Source organism: Biomphalaria glabrata, chromosome 12 (assembly GCF_947242115.1).
Source record: "Biomphalaria glabrata chromosome 12, xgBioGlab47.1, whole genome shotgun sequence".
Classification (NCBI taxonomy): domain Eukaryota; kingdom Metazoa; phylum Mollusca; class Gastropoda; family Planorbidae; genus Biomphalaria; species Biomphalaria glabrata.
In genome coordinates this window covers 12241516-12262111 of record NC_074722.1, presented here as the reverse complement: position 1 = coordinate 12262111, position 20596 = coordinate 12241516, and the positions used below count along the sequence as shown (strand labels likewise).

The 20596-nt window shown below is 32.9% G+C and overlaps 1 protein-coding gene across 2 annotated transcripts; it reads right to left on the bottom strand.

The window, feature by feature from the left end:
* Positions 1–1252: 1252 nt before the first annotated feature.
* Positions 1253–19850, bottom strand: LOC106056158 (A-kinase anchor protein 10, mitochondrial-like). Of its 2 annotated transcripts, none has more exons than XM_013212760.2 (14): positions 19668–19850; positions 16796–16921; positions 16372–16464; positions 14289–15050; positions 11820–11918; positions 11201–11285; positions 9983–10106; positions 9041–9177; positions 8478–8622; positions 7674–7797; positions 6919–7105; positions 5743–5849; positions 4680–4717; positions 1253–4450 (listed from the first exon to the last, which is right to left on the bottom strand). In XM_013212760.2, the coding sequence occupies exons 1-14, from the start codon at positions 19690–19692 to the stop codon at positions 4349–4351; spliced, it is 2154 nt and encodes a 717-aa protein (XP_013068214.2). In that variant the 5' UTR covers positions 19693–19850; the 3' UTR covers positions 1253–4348. The 2 variants fall into 2 exon arrangements, with proteins under 2 accessions (XP_013068214.2, XP_013068215.2); XM_013212761.2 differs by having other exon boundaries at positions 5743–5825.
* Positions 19851–20596: the final 746 nt, after the last annotated feature.

The window sequence follows — 20596 nt, the reverse complement described above, 5'->3', positions numbered from 1 at the left end:
TACAAAGCTTCTATCAACTCACTCTGTCTGAGTGAAATCTTGTACACATTATTTCTCCCACTTCCCTTTCTCTGTATTCATTTCCAATGGCAACACATGAATTGATCAAAATTTAAACCAAATGTTTTATCAATTAGTTGTAATTAATTAATTTTGTTTTCCTAGAAATGTAGAGAATTAAGTCATTAACTAAAATTTTTAAAGACTTTTTTTTAGGTTATAAAGCCTTCTATTTTTATAAGTATTTGTATAGTTCAGTGGCTAACATGTCTGCCTTTTGTTTTTGAGACTTACAACCCTGAATTCGAATTCAGACTGTGGAATATATATATTTATATTTTTTTATAGCTTTTGAAAAACAGTATAGAAAATTCCCATATTACCCCACCCCCTTCTAAACTAGTCCAAATGAAAGTTGTGCTAAACAAAAACACAAATTTACTACTTAGTCTATATCTTTTAAAAAAATGAATGAAATAATTGATGCAATGTCACTCAATATAAGCTTGTTTTTAAAAAAGTATTTTTATATTTTACTTGTTTAAAATACATTGTTAGTTTGTATTTTTATTATACATTGTTCCATCCTTAGCAGCTATTTATAGGTAAAAATTATATTTTTGCTTTAACTTACAAATTTTTTCATGACAAATCTCTTATTTTAAAACACACTTTTCAAAATATTACTCTTTACTACTTCCAGACAGACATTTTTCAACCAATACTTATAGATCTAGATGTACAAGTATCATTTTAAAAATAAATGTTTGAAGCAATAGATCTAGATGTACAAGTATCATTTTAAAAATAAATGTTTGAAGCACAGACCTATGTAGAAATAGGTCTGGTGTTTGAAACATGAAATGAAATTGTAAGATTACTGATACACAAATTTAATTTGTGACCCATGTGATGTGGTGTAAAAGAAATGAATCCCAGAAATAAATCCTGTCAAGAAGTTAGAGCACTAAAGTTTTTAATAATTTTTTCTTCAAAACTATTTCATCACTTCCATAAGTCATTCTAGATGCCAATGTTATTGCTTAGAAAACAAACAATAGGCTTACATACCGGTGTCAAATCTTCTACATTTTTTGAACCATTGTACAAATGACTATTTTATATAGAAGAAATGAAACTTGTTTCAAAACAGAGCTATGTCTTGATAGGAGCTATTATTGTCAGCCCTGCAGCTTGATCCCCAGATGATTGCTTGTTGGGATCTACTTGTTATTGTAAATACATTTAGTACTTTATTGTTTTTTTATTTTTACTTAGACCAATCACTATATCATAACACAGATTTAAGTCATGGTTTCAGTTTTTAGAAAGAGGCTCTTTACTTACGTATTGAAACATTTATTTTACTTTGTAGATTGACCCATTCAAATTTAGAAAGTTCATGTTTAAAACATGTGCACTTACCTACATTATTTTAAATTGTTTTTCACAGATTTTTATATTTATACAGAAACATTGATCTAGTTTTAAGTGTACAGAGATTTATCATTACTTGTTACATTTTGGCTGAATACATTATGCAATAAAATACTTTTCGATGAATTCAATGGACTTTTTTATTTTTATGGAAAGATTGAAACAAGGGTCAGTTCTAGTTAGATCCAATGCAGATTGCACTCAATGCAAGCCTGGAACCATCATTGGGTTCCAAAAGTTTGTGTTAATGTTTCAGAACTAACTGTTCACTTTGATCAGAGTATTGCATCAATGTCACAATGTTATTCTATCTCCTGGTAGTTGGTAACTATCACAGAAGAAAAACAAGAATGCAATTTTTCTACTTTTTATCTTGAATCAACATAAACAAAACAACATTTGAAAGAAAATCCACAAGGTTCAGTTTAAATTACAATAGATTAAATATTTGTGTTTATTTGTTTGAATCAATAGAGCTTACAAAAGTTCTCAAGTGAAAGACAAATTGTTCCATTTGATTTCACAATCAATGCAGAAAGATTGCAGAGGACATCACACTACCGTACTGACATTACTAGACATACTTTAAAAAGTTTTCTTTGTCAATTATCTTTGAACTAAAACATGCTTCTCAAACATTGTCAAGTATCTTTGAACTAACTAAAACATGCTTTTCAAGAATGTTCAAATCAGCTTAGTATCTGTACCATTAGTCTATGTCCTGACATTTTGAATTTTTAAGTCTACACCAGTTTAAAAGGTCATAAGACTTACAATGTATGCAGCCTAGTCTAAGTGCTTAGTTATGCACTAGAGGACAAGTCATATAGTAAGAAAGGGCTGTAGACAGTCATGAATTCTATGCATGCATTTTTGTTCTACCTTGACAGTGGGAAAGAATAAAGTTTAGTAGATGTTAAACATTGTGGTATTAGTCAAATAAAAACTATGAATGATCAAAGCCACCAGTTTTAAAACTATGACATTTAATAAGTCTGATAATAAAGGAATTTTTAATCTGATGTCCTCTACATCAGTACGGTAATAAATTAGCATATGATGAATGGTGTATTTAAACTAACCAGGTTACTCTTCCATGAATGACAGAAAACTTTTGGATGCACACAGTGCAGATTTAATAGAAAGCTGCAATTCCTTGATTTTTCACAAATTTGTTTTACAGCCTCTATGCTATAATCTATTAACTTACCCAGAGTTTGATGTTGCCAATAAATACCTTATTAGGTTATCACATTCATAATGCACAATTTATGAACAGTTTGGAAACACAGGAAACTATCATGAATGCCTATACTATATAATCCTTACCATGTAAACTTTGTTGATAGATGCCTAAAGCTTAACATAGTTACATTAATTTCTCTTGTTTTGGCACTGTACATGGCAGTACAAGCTGAACAAATCACACAAAAAAACTCTCAAAAACCCCACCCTCCCCCAAACACTCTTATGTCCAGTGACACACAGCAATAATCTTTACCCCATGCAGGACACACCAAAATATAATGTACATATTAAAAAAATGTAGCTAAATTTAATGGATTATTGCCCAGTACAAACTGTTTTAAAAAATGGGCAGCATAGAAAATATAGCATCATTATAATGCTGAACATGAATTTGAATGGAGTCGCTGTTAATTTATGTGCAACTTTTTTTCAGTTCCCCACTTTTATGCCACACAATTATTCCAACTAACTCAATAATGTGTTGGCATATTCTATTCACAAAATGGTTTGGCTATGCAGCAATCATCTCTCCCCAGTAAATCTTGGAAATAAGGGGGTGGTGGGGGGTATTAAATCATCCCAATATTCAGTTTGTGCTTATATTACCCATTAGAATATACATAGAAATAAAGATTTATTTAAACAAGTTACATTTAAAATATTTTGTTGTTATGTGTTAAAGTTTCATTGTCTTGACATCGGAGTATCAGATGTAACAATGTTTGGTTTAATAAGATAATTAATTAAATCAAGCAAGGATCAAACCAACAAATAAATAAAATGATTATACACACTCTTCACACTTGGACCAAATTTTGGTTTGTAAATCTCACTATGTACAAACATAGACAAATTTAATGCTAACCAGAGGACAGGAAAAAAAAAAAAAAAAAAAAAAGAGTGTGTGCTTATTCAGACAGGAGTAGAGGCCACACACACACACACACAAACATAATTGTGATCTAACTTTGATGTGATATTGCATCAGTCTGCCAGTCTAAAAGTACCAAGCCATATCTGCTATTTTAATGTCATTCTGAAATGAAGTTGATATGAAGCCCCTAAATGGAGAATGGATTTAGTCAACAGCTGTGATTAGAGAACTAAACTGTACAAGTCATTGAATATACAAGCAAGCATTTAGTTTATCAGTGAAAGTTAAAAACACAGAACAAAGGAAGAAAGAAAACTTTAAAGTTGACTGAGATTTAAGTACACACAATAGGGCTATAAGGTTCCAACAGGTTTTGCTTTGGTGGGCTAACAATGGAAGCTACAGTGAGGCGAACTCTGTGATGTTGAATAGAAAATGGCACAAGGAAGACTAGATTTAAACAATGAACGTACTTTATAAAAGAAATAGATATATTTCGTTATATAATGATATGTCAGTACATATTCACTCCTACAACAAAAGTAATATAAACAATATAGTAACAAGTTTCACAAGATATTTTGGGGATAACATTAACAAATCTGCCAGCTGCCACATTATAAAGTAGAAACAGTTTCCTTTATTTACAACTGACAACAGTCTCTTTATTGGCTTGTGAGTCTACTCTCAGTAGAGTTATTTTGGATTGATTTAATCTCTATGACGGTATGGTGCAATAGACGAGGTTTTGATTAAATGGAATGAGCACTTCAATTAAACCATGTGCCATCAACTCTTGGCTACCTTCAGCATAGTCTCCCCTGTCTTTGTCATTGTGTTGACATCAGAGATGATCATCTGTGCTATGCGCAGGGCCATCTCTTCCTCCTCCTGGATTACAATATTTTTTATTAATATAAGATAAGATAAGATAAAATATAATTTTTATTGGTCCAATCAAATGGAAATTCAGTTTGACTATTATTGACCACCTCATATCTAGATGAGCTTTAAAAGTTATGTAATACTTTGAACATCAAAATGAGTAAAACAAATTTGCATAAAGTGCACTTAGGGTTACATTAAGTAATAAGCAAGAAACAACCAAAACTATTGTTACCTTTTCTTTTTCTTTCCGCCTTTTAAACAGGAGAGGGCCTGAAAATTTATTAAAACATAACAATGAATTTAAAACATTTTGTTCATTTTACTTTTCAAACAAGATATATTTACACAGTTTTAAGGTCTGTGATCTAACATTACCTTTTTTCTCAACCATATGTTACAGAGCAGAGATAGAGAGAACATTTAGAAGCAGCACATTTTTATTGTGTTAAAAAATAAGGAATAAAAATGGAGGTAAACAGATCATCGACATAAGAATGTAGGTCTATTAGAAATGTTCCAAATCTCAGTTGGGTAAATGTTTGAATTGACTAAGTTCCTTTTGTTCATTCACTTATATTTACAAAATTGATATCAAGTTATATGTTACATCAAGTTACATGTTACAACAAGTTACATGCTACATGAAAGTTATTTCTGAAGTCTCTGTTTAGTTTGATTGTACTGGATGAAAATTTTCCCTCAGTTTTATTGAACTAAAATCTATAATCTATGGCTGCCTGGTAATGTGGTGTATGCTCTGAACTGTTGTCTCAATGGTCCCCAGTTCAAACCCTACCCGACACCATACCCTGCCATCCTTTTGGAGGTCTGGGCTAGAATGTAATATTCTTCATATCTAATGGAAACAAACAAAACATTCCCATGAGTTTGTATACAGCCACAAGTCTTTGAATTGATTAGGTAGAGTTCAATGCTCAAGGTCAAATTGCATGACATTAATCTTTCAAGGAAATTTGTACAATTCATATGAAAAAGAAAATTAGAAAAGTATACATAATCATAAAAAGTGCAACAATTAACACATAAAGCAAAGACATTGCATGCTTGTTTGCTTTGGTGTTTCTGTAGCTAGTGGTTTTTCTGCAGGGTAGGGTATGTGCTATGAGAGTAAAATGTATCCGGAGCATTGGATGTATCCAATATAAACAAATGAGTCAGTAACTTTGCTACTTTGAGATTACCACATGTGGCTGTTTCAAATAAAGTGAGGAGCCCTTGATAAAAAAGAGATTTGAATTCATTCTTTTTAGTAATAGAAGTAAAAAAAGCATTACCTTTCTTTTTCTCTGCCTCTATATCTGGTTCAAAGTGTGAGACAAACTGTCCAAGTTCATTCACTGAGCCCAGGATCAAGTTGCTGGTGATGGAGGAAGGATCATTTCTGATTTAGGAATGGGGTGGAAATAAGAGGAAGGTAACAAAAATAAAACACAAAGAGATGATGTTGCACCACACAAGGTCAAGGTGAACACATAATCCAGACTTGACTGTGTCTATCTTATATACCCATCTATAGTAATGAAAAAAAGACAGTTCCTAAACACTGATGAAATGTTTTTTCAATGAATGCACTCAGGTTACAAAGCAACGTCAATTGTAGAGTCAAGACTAACAGATCTGAACATATTCTTCTTCTAGCCAGTTTTTTGCTGCGGAGCTGTCAGCTCTTTTGCAGACTGTGCCAAGGAAAAATAGTGTGCTGTTTTTTTCAGTTGTTGAGCACTGCCATACAGGGTGTTGGTTATATTGGGCTGGAGTGGTAGTAGGGTCTGCCTAAGGTGGATTAGGGAGGGGCATTCAAAAAGGATATGGTTTACGGTTTCATAAGGGTGGGCGCAGTGTCTACAAAGGGGGAGTTGTGTGGGATTTCTTTTATTGAGATGGTAATTTAACAGAGGTGTGTGTCCTGTCCTTAGTTGGAAGATTGTAGATTGCTCTTTGCGGGGAGGAAGTGAATAGCATCCAATTTGTTAGGCATGGTCATTTCTTTGTACATGGCTCTGTCTGTGTTTCCTGATGCCCATTAGTTAAGCCAATCCTCTGTGGCTATTATTTAATAAATGTGTCTAATGGTTCGTTGTTGATTTGTACATCTATTTCATGCCATGTCCTAAAGGTTTAAAAAGATGTGAACTAACAGTAGAGCACTCAATTGAAAGCCCAAATATAGAAGTGGATAATATATATTTCACTTGCAATAAGAGGATATGCCCCTTTACCAGTGGCATTTTCTGCTTTATTGACACAGTTGAAGAGATCGTCATTGTGTTGGACACACAATCTAAAATATAACTTCAACATTTACCTCCATAGGTCACATGGTTTACAAGCAGGTTTACTTTTAAAGATTTTCTTTTTTTTTAAAGAATCTATATACTATATAAAAATCTAAAAGTCCTCAAAATTTTCTATAAAAAATTAAAAAAAAAGATTCTAAGATAGAGACATACTTTGCAGCTGGCCTTTTCCAGAGGTCATCAGGGTTCAACATATCCATGTTCATGCTAAAGTCACCTTCAATGACTGCACCTTTGCGCGTTTTCCTGGTATCAACTGCAAGCAAAGTGTTGCGAGAGACCACGCTTTCAGCCCCAGTGCTGTGGCTACCAACACTGTGCTCGGATGATGCGTCACTCTCTAAAAAAAATAAATAAAATAAGGTAAATCCATGGGGTAAGTTTTGTTAGATTTGATTGAAAATAACAAACAAGTTCTCACATATGTCATTTTAAGACTGTTTATAAAAAATTTTTTACATAAAAGAAGTCAAAGCACAAAAATATTTGCCTCTGGCAATGCCTTGATGGGGAAAAATCTGGAAACTATAAGAAATCTATGATTGGTTATATCCTCCACTCCCCCACCCCTTCCACAGCTTTTGGAATGTGATGTACAAAGTACCATATAGTCTCTTCTAATGCACTAAGACATTTATTGAAGCTGCTCAACACAGCAGTTTATTTTTAATGGCCAAAACTGGAAGAAAAAAGGGAAGATTTACTCAATGAGCAGCTTTCATTGTCTGATCTCTCTAAACATTGTTTCTACTTAAAGTTGCACTTTATATGGTCACAAAAACATAAGAGATTAAAAGTTACAGAACCAACTTACATTAAAACTAAGGTTATCATCAGTAACAGTGGTTGGACTTCACTAGCAGTTTAGCTTTTGCTTAGTTCTGGAATATCTTAAGAAAGCAGCTCACCTGTTCTTTTGTGACCTTTATGGCTGACTTTACTTGGCATGTCTTCAGACATCTGGACAGTGCAGATGAGGTCAGACAAATACCTATAGTAGATCTGACTCTGTAGGTAGTTACTGAAATACAACTGGACAGAAGACACAAACACAATTATAAGCTGAGTCTTTGACCATCAGAATAACACTAGCATATGCTCGCAAAGACCTTCCTTCAGGGAACAGTACCAGGAAAAAGAAGAACAGGCAAACAGAGAAAGCAATGGGAAGACAACAAAAAAGAATGGAAGTCTTGTCCAAGGCAAAAGACAGGAATGGAGAATGATGGTTAACAGATCTTTTGTGGTGCCCCAATGGTCCAACAGACAAAGAGATAGGTGAAGATTCTGAACAGCAAGACAGCTTGACATTACAAAAAAGAAAAAGTTGGAAGAAAGTCACAAATAGTAGCTTATATTCATAATAAAGCTATTTTAAATACTACTATATTATTGAAGATTGTAGCTTATATTCATAAAGCTATTTTAAATACTACTGTATTATTTAAAATTGTACCGGTACTGTGTTTATGACTACCACTACAGTTGATCATTAAAATTAATTTCATAATTCATCAATAATTATACTAATTGACAGCAACATATTCATAATGTCTGTTCCTTAATTTCAAAGATGCAAGTCTGTTTCCTGGCTTTAATTTTAATTTGAGCATGTTAACTTTCTCAAGACAACATATCAGTCAGATTAAAATAGTTAAAAGTCATCATCTTATTAAGGGACATAATACAAATAAGTAGTCACTAGAACCAACCTTATCAATGATCTTCAAAACAATGTTTTTAGCTTTAGTAAAACAGCCAGGCAGTGGGCCACCCTCCCGGCATATGTTTCCTTCAATCTCAAATCTCATCTTGTCATCAAAACCTATTGGGTTGGTGGCCTGGAGAGAGAAGTACCTGTCAGGAGAAAATACAAAATTACATCATAGCAGTCAAAAAAAAGATAATACATAAATAACCACATAAGGCTTTATACATTAAAATTCTATCACAAGTATTTATAAACAATGCCAATGAATGATCATCTTATTGATCATAGAATGAAAGATTTCTCAATTAGTTTATTTATATGGGATAGTTAGGTGTAGTTGTAATTATGACTTGTCTTCAAGAATGTGCTCACAATATGCTATGAATCATACTTAGTTTGCAGTTCTTTGACAGTTAATAGGATACACTACATATGTCCCAACTCCAGGTGATCCTCTAAGACTGAAGGATGTGCTTCCCAAGAAATTAATGTTTAACGAAATACTGTCCTCATTTACAGTTTGTAACACATATAAACACAGACACACACACAGATGAAACTAACTTGTCATAAATGACCATAGCATCAGCCTGAGCCTGTTCTGCATCATAGGAGCCATTGGTTGAGGTCAGCTGTTGCTGAAAGTTGTCCACAGCCAGCCACATCTGCATCAGGTCACTGGCTCCTTCCTGCTCCATGAACTACACACCAGCAGACAACAAAACATTAAAGTAAGAAATGTTGTGGCAGGGCTCTAGCCAGCATTGTTTGTATTACATGGCTACCAGACTGACAGCATTGTTTGTATTACATGGCTACCAGACTGACAGCATTGTTTGTATTACATGGCTACCAGACTGACAGCATTGTTTGTATTACATGGCTACCAGACTGACAGCATTGTTTGTATTACATGGCTACCAGACTGACAGCATTGTTTGTATTACATGGCTACCAGACTGACAGCATTGTTTGTATTACATGGCTACCAGACTGATAGAAAGAAAAATTAAAATGACTTTTAATTCAGACTACAAGCAAGCTTCGGCAATACTAGAATCTATTTGTTGTCCTGGCTATAATGTTATACAACAGAATTAATTACAAATAGAATTCAAACTTATTAACTTTAAAAAAAAAATATATATGTAATTATTTCTATTGGAATGCCAGAATAATGTTGAAATCCAATTACTTCTATTTAACCAGGTTACATAGTTACAATTTAACAGCATTTGCGGAATAGAAAACATATCAGACATTAAAAGTAAAGAAATATAGACTCCCTTTTAAAAGTTGCATAGATATAAGCCACAACATAAGTATGATAATATGCTAAAAAGTCAAGATATATGTATTTCTGTTTTTTACTTTTAAGACCTAAGCCAACATATGTTACACTGCAGACCTTAACCTGAAACTCAAATCAAAAACTATTTTCTAATTACATTTGTACTAGGTTTTGTTATGGCTTGTTTGACAATGTCCATAATAGAAAGCACTGACCTCCATAAAGTAAATCAAAGCGTTTTCATTCAACAAAATGTCTGGCAGGTAGATCTTCTCCCCAGTCAATAAGTTAACTTGGTGGAGGCAGTGAAACTCACTGTCTTTGAAAGACTGGTAATATCTGGACAAATGTGAAAATAAAACATGAATTTTTTTCTACCATTCAGAGTTAATTTATTCATGTTTCGTATTTCATTTCAATGCATTAATCAAAACAACATCATCTTTGCATAATCCATCAAAGCTTCCCCTTGTTGGCTTCAATTTGCCTCCCTTCTTTTAAACAAATACATCTATAAGGAGAGATTACCTCCTCTTGGAAAGAAACCATACAGAATTTAGTTGTATATTATAATGGGCATAAATCTTGACTAAGGGTTTATAATATGCATAAAACTTGTCTGAAGATTTATGATGGATAAAATCCTTGTCTAAAGATTTAAAATGGATACAAAACTTGTCTAAAGATTTAAAATGGATACAAAACTTGTCTAAAGATTTAAAATGGATACAAAACTTGTCTAAAGATTTAAAATGGATACAAAACTTGTCTAAAGATTTAAAATGGATACAAAACTTGTCTCAAAGATTTCTAATTAATATCCTTGTCTATCGTCTCTCACGACATAAAATACTACAACAATGTCACTGATTATCTTTGTCTTAAGATTTATAATGGATATAATCCTTGTCTTAAGATTTATAATGGATAAAAACATTGTCTAAGGATTTATTATTTAGGCTAGCATATGAGTCTGTAATAGCATTATTATAGTGTATACTAGCTACATCAATTATAAATATAGTTTTCTAATGATTCCTTTGGAACCATGCTAAGAGAGGGTAGCAAAAATCAACATTTTTTTTTTCTTTTAATTTTATCACAAACATCTAAGAATGAAGAGAAAAAAGAACTAATTCTGTGGCCACAACTCAATGTGATGAGTAATGAAATTAGAGCTGAGATTGTTACAATAAATCAGTTGAGTGTTTTTGTTAAAGGCTTAATTTTTTAAAATTTACCTAATAAAGGAAAGATAGTAGGTTCATTCTGCAATAACACTCTTGATCACCTGGCTTTAAAAATAGATAACATTTGCCTTGTCTCCCCCAAGAAAACTTTCAAAACTCGTTTAGAAAATGTTTAGTGTGTTGATTGATATATACATGACAATCTATACATGGCAAAGATGGACACATTCAGTGCTGACTCACTCAGACTCCAGTTTACTTAGAACAAATCTCTGGCAGCCGACAAAACATTCTGGGTCGACTTGACCATTCTCTTTACAGATTTGACCTGTGCAAAAGGTTTATGTAGGAAAAAAAAATTTAGAATGAGCTACAAAAAATTTTTTAAAATGTAAAAAGAAAATACAATAAAAATTTGCATAAAAGTTTTTTTGTTCAAAGCAACATCTCTAGTTTAAATGTTCATACGCATGGAAATGTAGTAATTATGTAAAAATTAATATTAACAGACATGGAATATCAAATGATAAAAGTGTGCATGTTACATTTGATCACTAGTGAAGACAGAACAACTACAAATGAAAAGTTAGCAGTGGTAGAAAAGTTTGAAAGGCTAAGAAATAACATTCGATAAAATGAATCCATTAGAAAGTATGGGAGTAATTTCTTTTTAAATTTGAAAGAAGATTTTATAAAGTATTTTTATTAAAAGATAATATAAAGAGAATTGAAATGAAAAAACAAATTTGTTATTATGAAGAAACAGGAGAGTTTGACTAACATAATAACACATGTGCTATTCTATCGTAATAACAAAGTCCTTGAACAATTCAATACTATGAAATCTTTAAGAAATATTTACTTATTGCTTCAGCTCTGAGGTTATCCTCCACACCTATTGGCTGAGGAGCATCTTTAGCTAAAAAGGTGGAAAAAATAGTCACTGCATCTCTCTCTATACCTGAAGAATGTAGAGACAAAACTTGGCATTATAATTGAATGTCTATGCACCAAACATTTGTTTATTGATAATTTGTGCATTATTTAAAACACTGTTCCAATGGAAAGTTGTAGTTCAGTGGTATAACATTAGGCTATCAGGTGGTATAACATTAGGTAATCAAGTGGTATAACATTAGGCACTCAAGTGGTATAACATTAGGTTATCAAGTGGTATAACATTAGGCTCTCAAGTGGTATAACATTAGGCTATCAAGTGTTATAACATTAGGCTATCAAGTGTTATAACATTAGGCTATCAAGCTGATGAGCCCAGAAGTTTTAGTCCCTGATGTTCTTATGTTCACCCAAGCCACATGGACATCTGTTGGAGAAGCAAAGACAGATGTTCATTGTACCGGCTACACAATCCCTCAAAAAAAAAAAAATAATAAAAAAAATCATGTATTTCTTTAAGGGATCTCACTAGAGGATCTCAATATTGAAATTTGATGCTACATAAAGTTTTTGTCTAAAAATACCATGTAAAAGTTAATGCAATTGGTCTTGTAGACTCATCAGGTTATTAGTAATGCCAAAGAAACATACTAATATAAGACCAACAGGTATCATAAGACTTCTAGATTGTAAAGGAAACCTTCTGCTTTGAATGTAATAAAGATTATAGAAGAAGTCAAACCAAGACAGTGAATGTTTTCCATCCTAACTCTCAACTTCTAATGAATAGGACTCTCACATGTAAGACCCTTACTCTACCAAAAGTTTGTTCCCCTCCCCCCCCTCTCTACTGCATATTTAGTTCAAAGCAGGCGTGAATAAGTGTAGTATTGGATATTTGATATTTTGGGGTTTTGGCACATCAGCACAATTTAGGCCATAACCTTTGACACTAGGTACTACATGATAACATTGTTTTTTTTTTGTCTGGCTTATCTTCTCTCCCCTCAAGCAGTCCCACTCAGACACACAAGTTGCTAACTATTTACCTGACAAACACAGATGACATTTAAACTCTCTTGTTTCTTTTATCTACACAATTACCAGGGCTCTTCACTTACTTTAGGATTTCCATTTTAAAAGAATACAGGACATAGAGGTAGAGTAGAGAGAAAGGGAGAGAATAAGATTCAGCACAACAAATAATTACTCCACAACTGACAGTCACTCCATAACAATATTTTATTCCTGTTTTTCTTTTACCCATTTCCCAAGCATGCTCAGTGCATTTCTTATTTCAATCTATTTTGTGGATGTGTGGAGGAGGGTATATCTAGGAGAAGGATTTTGTGCTTCCTTTAGATGCTTAGCCTAGATGTAGAAAAATATACAGGTCACTACTGGGTTTGTGTAGTCTTGTGACACACTGCACTCATCCTTCATCTTCGGAATTGAAGACACTGCCATTATTATTATTAGATGCTTAGCAAACACATAGCTTGGGTTAGATCTCAAAACTATAGACAGAAGTCCCCCTAAATAAGTCAGTCCCCAATTTATAATAAATATAACGAAATAGGTCCAAGTTGTCTTAGTTATAAGAAAAACTTAGGATTAATTTTAATTAATACATTTATAAATAGCTAAAATAAAACAAATGTAACTGTGAATACTTTTGAATTTATATATTGCATAGCTGGGGGAAAAAATTATTGCACAATTTACAAAGGAAGGTAAAATTTTGATGATCACTTTAAATTTCTTAAAAAGAAATTTAGGTGCATGGTGACAGATGTCCATGTTAATTAAATACCAAAATAATAATATTCTGTTCAATTTTGTTGAATAACCTTTGTCTGGTGTATCATTCATGCTATACCAAGCTAAGTGTGCTCTGATTCAATCTCTTTTGTGGAAATGTGGGGAGAATGGGTTTCCGAGCCGCCTTGTGGCACACAGCACAACTCAGCTGAGTCAAATCCCTATTGGTAGCCAAATGGATTAAGCTGCTCAAACATTCCACTTCCTAAAATAATAAGTTTAAAACAGAAGCTAATAATGATTTTAAAAAGTTCCCTTTTCTGACATTGTGATCTACAGGGCAGATGATGTTAAGGTCATCCGTTTCTGTGGCCCACGGTTAATGAGGATGTCATATGGCCAGCATATCAACCAACCACATTTAATTTTCCCCAACTAGTATCAGGTACCTATTAGAGCTGGGTGGACTCAGAAGCACCCAAAGATCCAGAAAAAAAAAATCCCAGAATTCAAATCCGGGACCCCCGTTCGGAAGCCAGGCAAATTAACAACTCAGCCACCGCGCCCCCTAATAATGATTAAGAGTAACTAAAAAAGAAACTCATAAGTGTTTTTGAACATTAAATACTTGAAAGCAATAATACTGTAAGTCCAAGCAACAATACTGTCTTACTTTTTTTTAGTTTTCCAGCTAAATCTTCCTGACTTCCTTCACTGAAAGTTTTATTGGTATCTGGTGTTTCTAAGGACTTGGTATTTGATACTTCTGTGAGATGATTAGCTGGATCTACATCTATACAATTCCCTAAGGCAGGCTGCTTAGCAAGAATGCCATTTGAGTCTATACATGGAACAGTACTAGTGTTATCACAAATTTTGGACGCAGGGTTTGGGTTATTGGATGCAGTGACTATAACATTAGACAGTGTTGAGCAAGAAGAGTCATGATGAGTCAAATCCGATGATGAATGATTCTGTTGACAAGACGGATGGCGATGCACTATAGATGAATCTTGATCACCTGATTGGCAGGAATTAATAATGTAGGATGTGCCATCATCAATATTTTTTGTATCCTTTAAGATATTTTCTACTATGTCGTTGCTTTCACTGTTTGTATCCAGACCCTTCGACATACTTTCTGAGACAGGTGGAGCTGCCTCAGGGCTGGTGCAAAACTTCATGCTGTCACTTCGTCGTTTGTGAATGGCACTTTTAGAGATACTTTGCAGAGACTGAGTCCTGAGACGCATCAGCGTGGCAGCATGAAATGACTCTGCCTCACACCAAAACTGAATGAGATGTTCAGCCATTTGACTTTTCAGAAAAGCCTTGAAGCAGGAAAGAGCATCTTTGTCTCTGACAATCTCAAGAAGAGTTTTGGAAAGTCTGGAGCAAGTCCTGAGTGGCGATTCTAAGGAATCATCTTGGGTCACTGAAATATGGCCAAATGAAATTCACTCTTACAACAAGCATAAAATAAAATAAACAATCAGTCAACATATTCATACCAAATTGTATTACTGATAAATGATGACAAAACTGATTAAACTTTGAACACACAAGATTATCCCAAAGTGCCTAAAGTGGTAGGATGCATTAGGACACTAGCAGCAGTTTTTTTAACTTTCCATTAAGAAGAGCTCGTAACTTCTTGTTCAGAACAAGATGTCAGACATTGTGACTCTTTTTTAGCGAAGACTGGATGTGTATAGGTTTCTAATTATTTTTATCCCTGGGCATTTTTTAACGAAGTGTCAATACCACAGTGTATAACAGGGAAACAGTCTTTTTTTAAGCTTGTTTTTATTCTAAAAGTATTGAAGGTATATTACCTTTATATACTTTTATTTTAAACTATTTATATTTTTTTAAAGTTGTTTATTTTTTTTTATTGTAAAAAAATATTTTTTTTAAGAATTTTTAAAATTAAGAGTTATTTGTCTTTGTTTAGGATTTCAAGGGTAGTTTTTTTTTTCAAAATGAAAACATAGTTATGTAATTGGTTCCCTTTTGAGGGGGGGGGGGGGGGTCAGATTGCTTAGAGATTAAGATTTTATTGGAATTAGAAGGCATCTTAAACCAGCTCAAATAATTATCTGACATTAGTAATATTCATTATTACTGCTAATGTGTAGTGCATCTTTCATATTCCTATTGCACGCTCGTTCTGCTTTAATTTAATATTTTTTGTGGACAAGTGAAATGAAAGGGTTTCTGCTCTAATCAATTTAAATCTTCTATTGAAAAATTTGTAGTTTACATTCTGGCTTCGATTTTGATGCCCCCCTTAGTTAGTTAGTGAAGTGGTTTATTCACTCAGCCCCACAAACATTGAAACGAGTAAAAGTCATTGACCATTGTGCTTACTCTATAAAAGTGATATTAACTGTTCACTTAGTAGTTCTTGGGTTGCAGGCTGTCATTGGGCTAAACTTTATAAGAACAATATGATGAACAAATGTTCAATAAATAAATTTTTCTTTTTAAACTTGATATAACTTAAATTTCCAAAAGACAACTGAGAGCCATAAAATAAACAGACATTTGATGGATTTATACTCTCCTGCTCTTAATTTGAACTGCAAAGCTGAAGCAGACATTTCAAATCCACAAAACTAGGCACTTTTTGGCCCACCAACAAGGTGGACTAAAGGATGCCTATAACTTTAGCTCAAAAACCAATTGATTTAAAAAAGAACAAATCTATATTGTATATTATGGATGTGAAAATACAACTTGATAATGAAACTCACCTGGGCCTTCATGAAGAACTGATTCAGAGAGGGTCAGTGTCCTTGGCCTTTTCTCTTTTGGTATTATGCCATTGAAATTATTATAAGGAACACCTGCAAATAAAAATGTGTAAAAAAAAAAATCTCCATTCTACCAACCCTTTTTTTGTAATTAAAGAAATTTTAATTATTTAAGAAAGGTTTAATAGCAAATATATGCAAGGACAGACCTACCACTTTATATTCATAGAGCTGCAAGGATAGCTTCAGACTAAACAGAATGCAGAGACTGCGTATTACTAATAACAACTCAATGTTTTCCTTACAGTCATCACAACTACTCAACTACTTTGACAGAAACACTTAAAATAAAATCTACATTAAAAATATATTACACTATCATTACAATACAAATACTGGTAAAAGGTAGCAGCCAGACACTGACCTATATCTGATTCATCTCCCCAGGAGTCTGGAGTTGATGGTGAGCGAGGCGAACTAAGACTTGACCTGGTGGAAGCAGTCCTGATGAGACCCGAACCAGTTGAAGGAGACTTGACTGGCTTTTCAGCTAAAGACAATTATAATAACATGGCATAAGCAAAGAAGTCTTTTTCACTATCACATTATAATGTAAACACTTTGCCCCCAGTGATTCAATATTATAATTGCATTATAGTGCTGTTATGTTTTACCTGTTTAATCCATCATTCAATAATTTGTATTTTTATGTATTTTGTTTAAGCTATATACATTGAAATAATCCTGCTTCTGCACAAGCTTATGGTGTCCAAAAGTGCACTGATGGACAAACTGTGTTGATGGGAGAGACAGAGTTGCCATGCCTAAAGTGATTAGAAAGAGTCTGAGCTGTCTGGAACTAAAACTGGAGTAGGGACCTGAAGCAATATGGGGACGGCTGAAAAAGGACTGGCATAGCTAAAAACCAGACTCTTGTGTATTAAAGGCTAAAGTCAATGTCTGTGTTTTACCATTGTTATTAAACACGAAATATCTTTTAACAATAAACCATCAATGAGTTGATTCCCTTACAATTATTAAATATATTATGCAAATTCTGATTTTTATCAGATCTAGAAAATGTTCCAGGGGCAAAAAAAAAATTTAAAAAAATGGTAAAAACAAATGTATATGTTTCACTATCATCTCCATATGTACTGTATGAGGGAAAGAACACTAATTAAATACAGTCATAAACTAGGCATGCCATGTTTATCATGTTGCAGTCATAGATGTAGTTGTTTTGTAGTTTCTTATACTTTAGGTCTCTAGATCTAAATCTTCACTTGTTTATATCTAGATGTAACAGGTTAAATCATAGACCTATGAATCAGTGCTGGATTTACATAAAGACAAACTTAAGCTATAGAGTAAGACCCTCAAGAGACATGTCTGAATGCATGTATGCTTAAATATATTATATTGATTATTTTTTAATCCATTGCCTATAATTTAAATATTTTATTATTATTTTGAAATATAAATAGAGCATGTAATATCTAGTGTCTGGCAAAAGCTATTGTATGCATGAAATAATATTGAAGATTAACAACAATGATTAATCCAGAGTCCTGTGATAGATTGTATTTTGCCCATAAATATCAAATTTACTGATTTTACAAACTAATTGTCACCACCTCAGTCGGTGCCATACAGTAGATACCATATTTTTATATTATGAGTGGATTTCATAACTTATGGTTTCTAATGGTAAACACTTTTAGCCTTGAGCTAAGTTACTTGATAGCAGTCAGTAAGAGAAGTCAGTAAAAGGGTAGTCATAGAAGGTAGTCACTTAAGAAAGTTATTGTAGAGTCACTATGGAGTTATTATAAAGCAGTTGACAGTTGAGATTTGTACTAGTCAATAAGTTAGTACCATTATAAAGGGTTATTACTGATTATTCTTGGATTGTGTATATCATATTTCCTATGTGGTGTTATTATTGTATGTGTATTAAACATATTATTTGTGCCTGCTACATAAGGAGTTATTTCCTCATGTATGAGAGAAGTATGAAGGTGCAAGTATTCATCCTGATTATGCCTACAATATATATCACTATCAAGTTTCCAACCGATGACCCTGAAACTCCAAGACACATTGACATCAGCCTTATTATAAATCTTCCACATTTTATGATTAATTTTTAAGTTATACAGTGGTAATTCATGTTTATTAAATTGTTTTTGTTTTTTCGCATGCCTATCTAATTGTTTTATTATGGATAAATATTTGAAACGTAAGAGCAAGAGTGTAATGGAATTAGTGACAATGAACTGAAACACAATGCCGTTCATAATGAGCAAACAAAAAAGCACACACGGCTTAGAAATATATGATTTGGGCAGACAAACCAGGGCTGTGTCAGGGGTATGCTAAAATCATATAGCTTGTAAAGGGGAGCCTAAAATGAAAAAGTGTATGAGAATTGTCAGTCTGTTATATGTTCACCTAGGGTCAAGAGGGTGAAAAGGCATACAGTGAAACCTCTGAGATAGAAAGAGGAAGCAAGAATGACTAAATCTACTTTTAGTCAGTAGGATCTTTTGGTCAGTTGCAGACAGTAGTAACCTTAGGACAATTGAGAGTGGTCACTTGAAGACAGTATAGTATAGTCACTGGAAGTCAGTAGAGACAGTACACGTATTTCTAATACTAAGTTAAGAGATTAAGTATTCTAGAATTCTATCTGAAGTATCTAGTCTAGATCTACTATCTAGTAATCTAGTCTATAGTATAACATTACCGTTACATTACTTAGATATCTTTATAACATAGATCTATCTAGAATTAGATCTATTTTTTTCTAAATCTATTAAATCTAGATATCTAGTCTAGATCAAGATGTAAGAAATAATTAAGACAATTAAGTTAATAAAGAATACTAAGTATCAGTAAGAGTTACTAAGACGTCTACTAAAAAGAATCTTAGACTTAGACCGACTTAGTTATAGATCTAGTAAGATCTTGCTAATTGCAGCTAGATTCTAGATCTAGATTTAATTTGTTATTAATTAATAATAATATAATAATAATTAAAACACTTTCTCAGACTTTCTGCAATTAAATATTTTGTCTAATATACTATACGATATAATAGGACATAATATGTAAATGGTAATTGAATGATTTATGAATTCTAATACTTGAGTAATACGGCAAGAGACCCAGCCCCAGATCAGGGCAACGCCTCTTTGCCAGTGTGACTCTGTGAGTGAGTGAACAACACTGACAACAGTTAGTTATAAATGGTAAAAATATTGGAAATTAGAGTAAATTGAAAGAAAGCGTACTTGTTTTACGTTTAAACAACGGCATTTTTTACATCTTTTTAAATTCTCTATGTTTAATATGTTGGCTAGATCTTGAATCTAGGCTAGATCAAGATCTAGATCTCTATATAACAACAAATTTAGTTTTTTGTTGCTGTCTTTGATTAAAACGGAAGTTGACATTTTATTGTTACTTCAGAGCAAAGCGGCGTAATCGAAAAAAAAAAATATAAAAAATTACATGGTTCCGGTGACTATATAGAAAAAAGCACTGAAAATTTTGTAGTGATCTAGATCACTGGTTCTCAAACTTTTTTTTTACCCCAGAACCCCTTTATGCAGTCAAAGCTTGAGAGAAAAAGGTACATAAATGTATTGTACATAAGTTACAAATGTTTAAACAAATTTGTTTAAGGATTGTTTTATGGAATTAGGTATAGCTTTTGTTTTAAATAAATTTAAAAAAAAAAATATGAGTGTATTTATAATGTTCGGCTCGATGTCTCTAAGTAGAAATCGCAAATCTCAACGAAGCACAAATTCTGTCCATTTCTTTTATTTGTGATGAGTTTCATTACGGCAATGAATCCAAATTATTAGACGGGAATTAAAGTAGTTTGCAATTTCTGTACAATGGCCCATAATGTTGTAGGTACATGAAATTGGAATTTTTTGTTACCAGAATTTGTGGCAACCTTGTTCAAACATTTGTCTAAGTTCCTCTTTTGTGGATTTGTATGGATTTATTTGTGATTGGGATCTAAGTTTGTCCACAAGCAAAAGGGTTTAACCCAGTAGGGAATATCGAAGTGAAGAATGTTTTAAAATATTTGTATTATAACGTCATAGAATATTATGTAATAGACATTAAACAGTAGTGAGGGGCGATGTTGATGTTAAGTCAGCCTCTAATTTCAATAATTTTGACATATATGTATAAACTAGTGTTA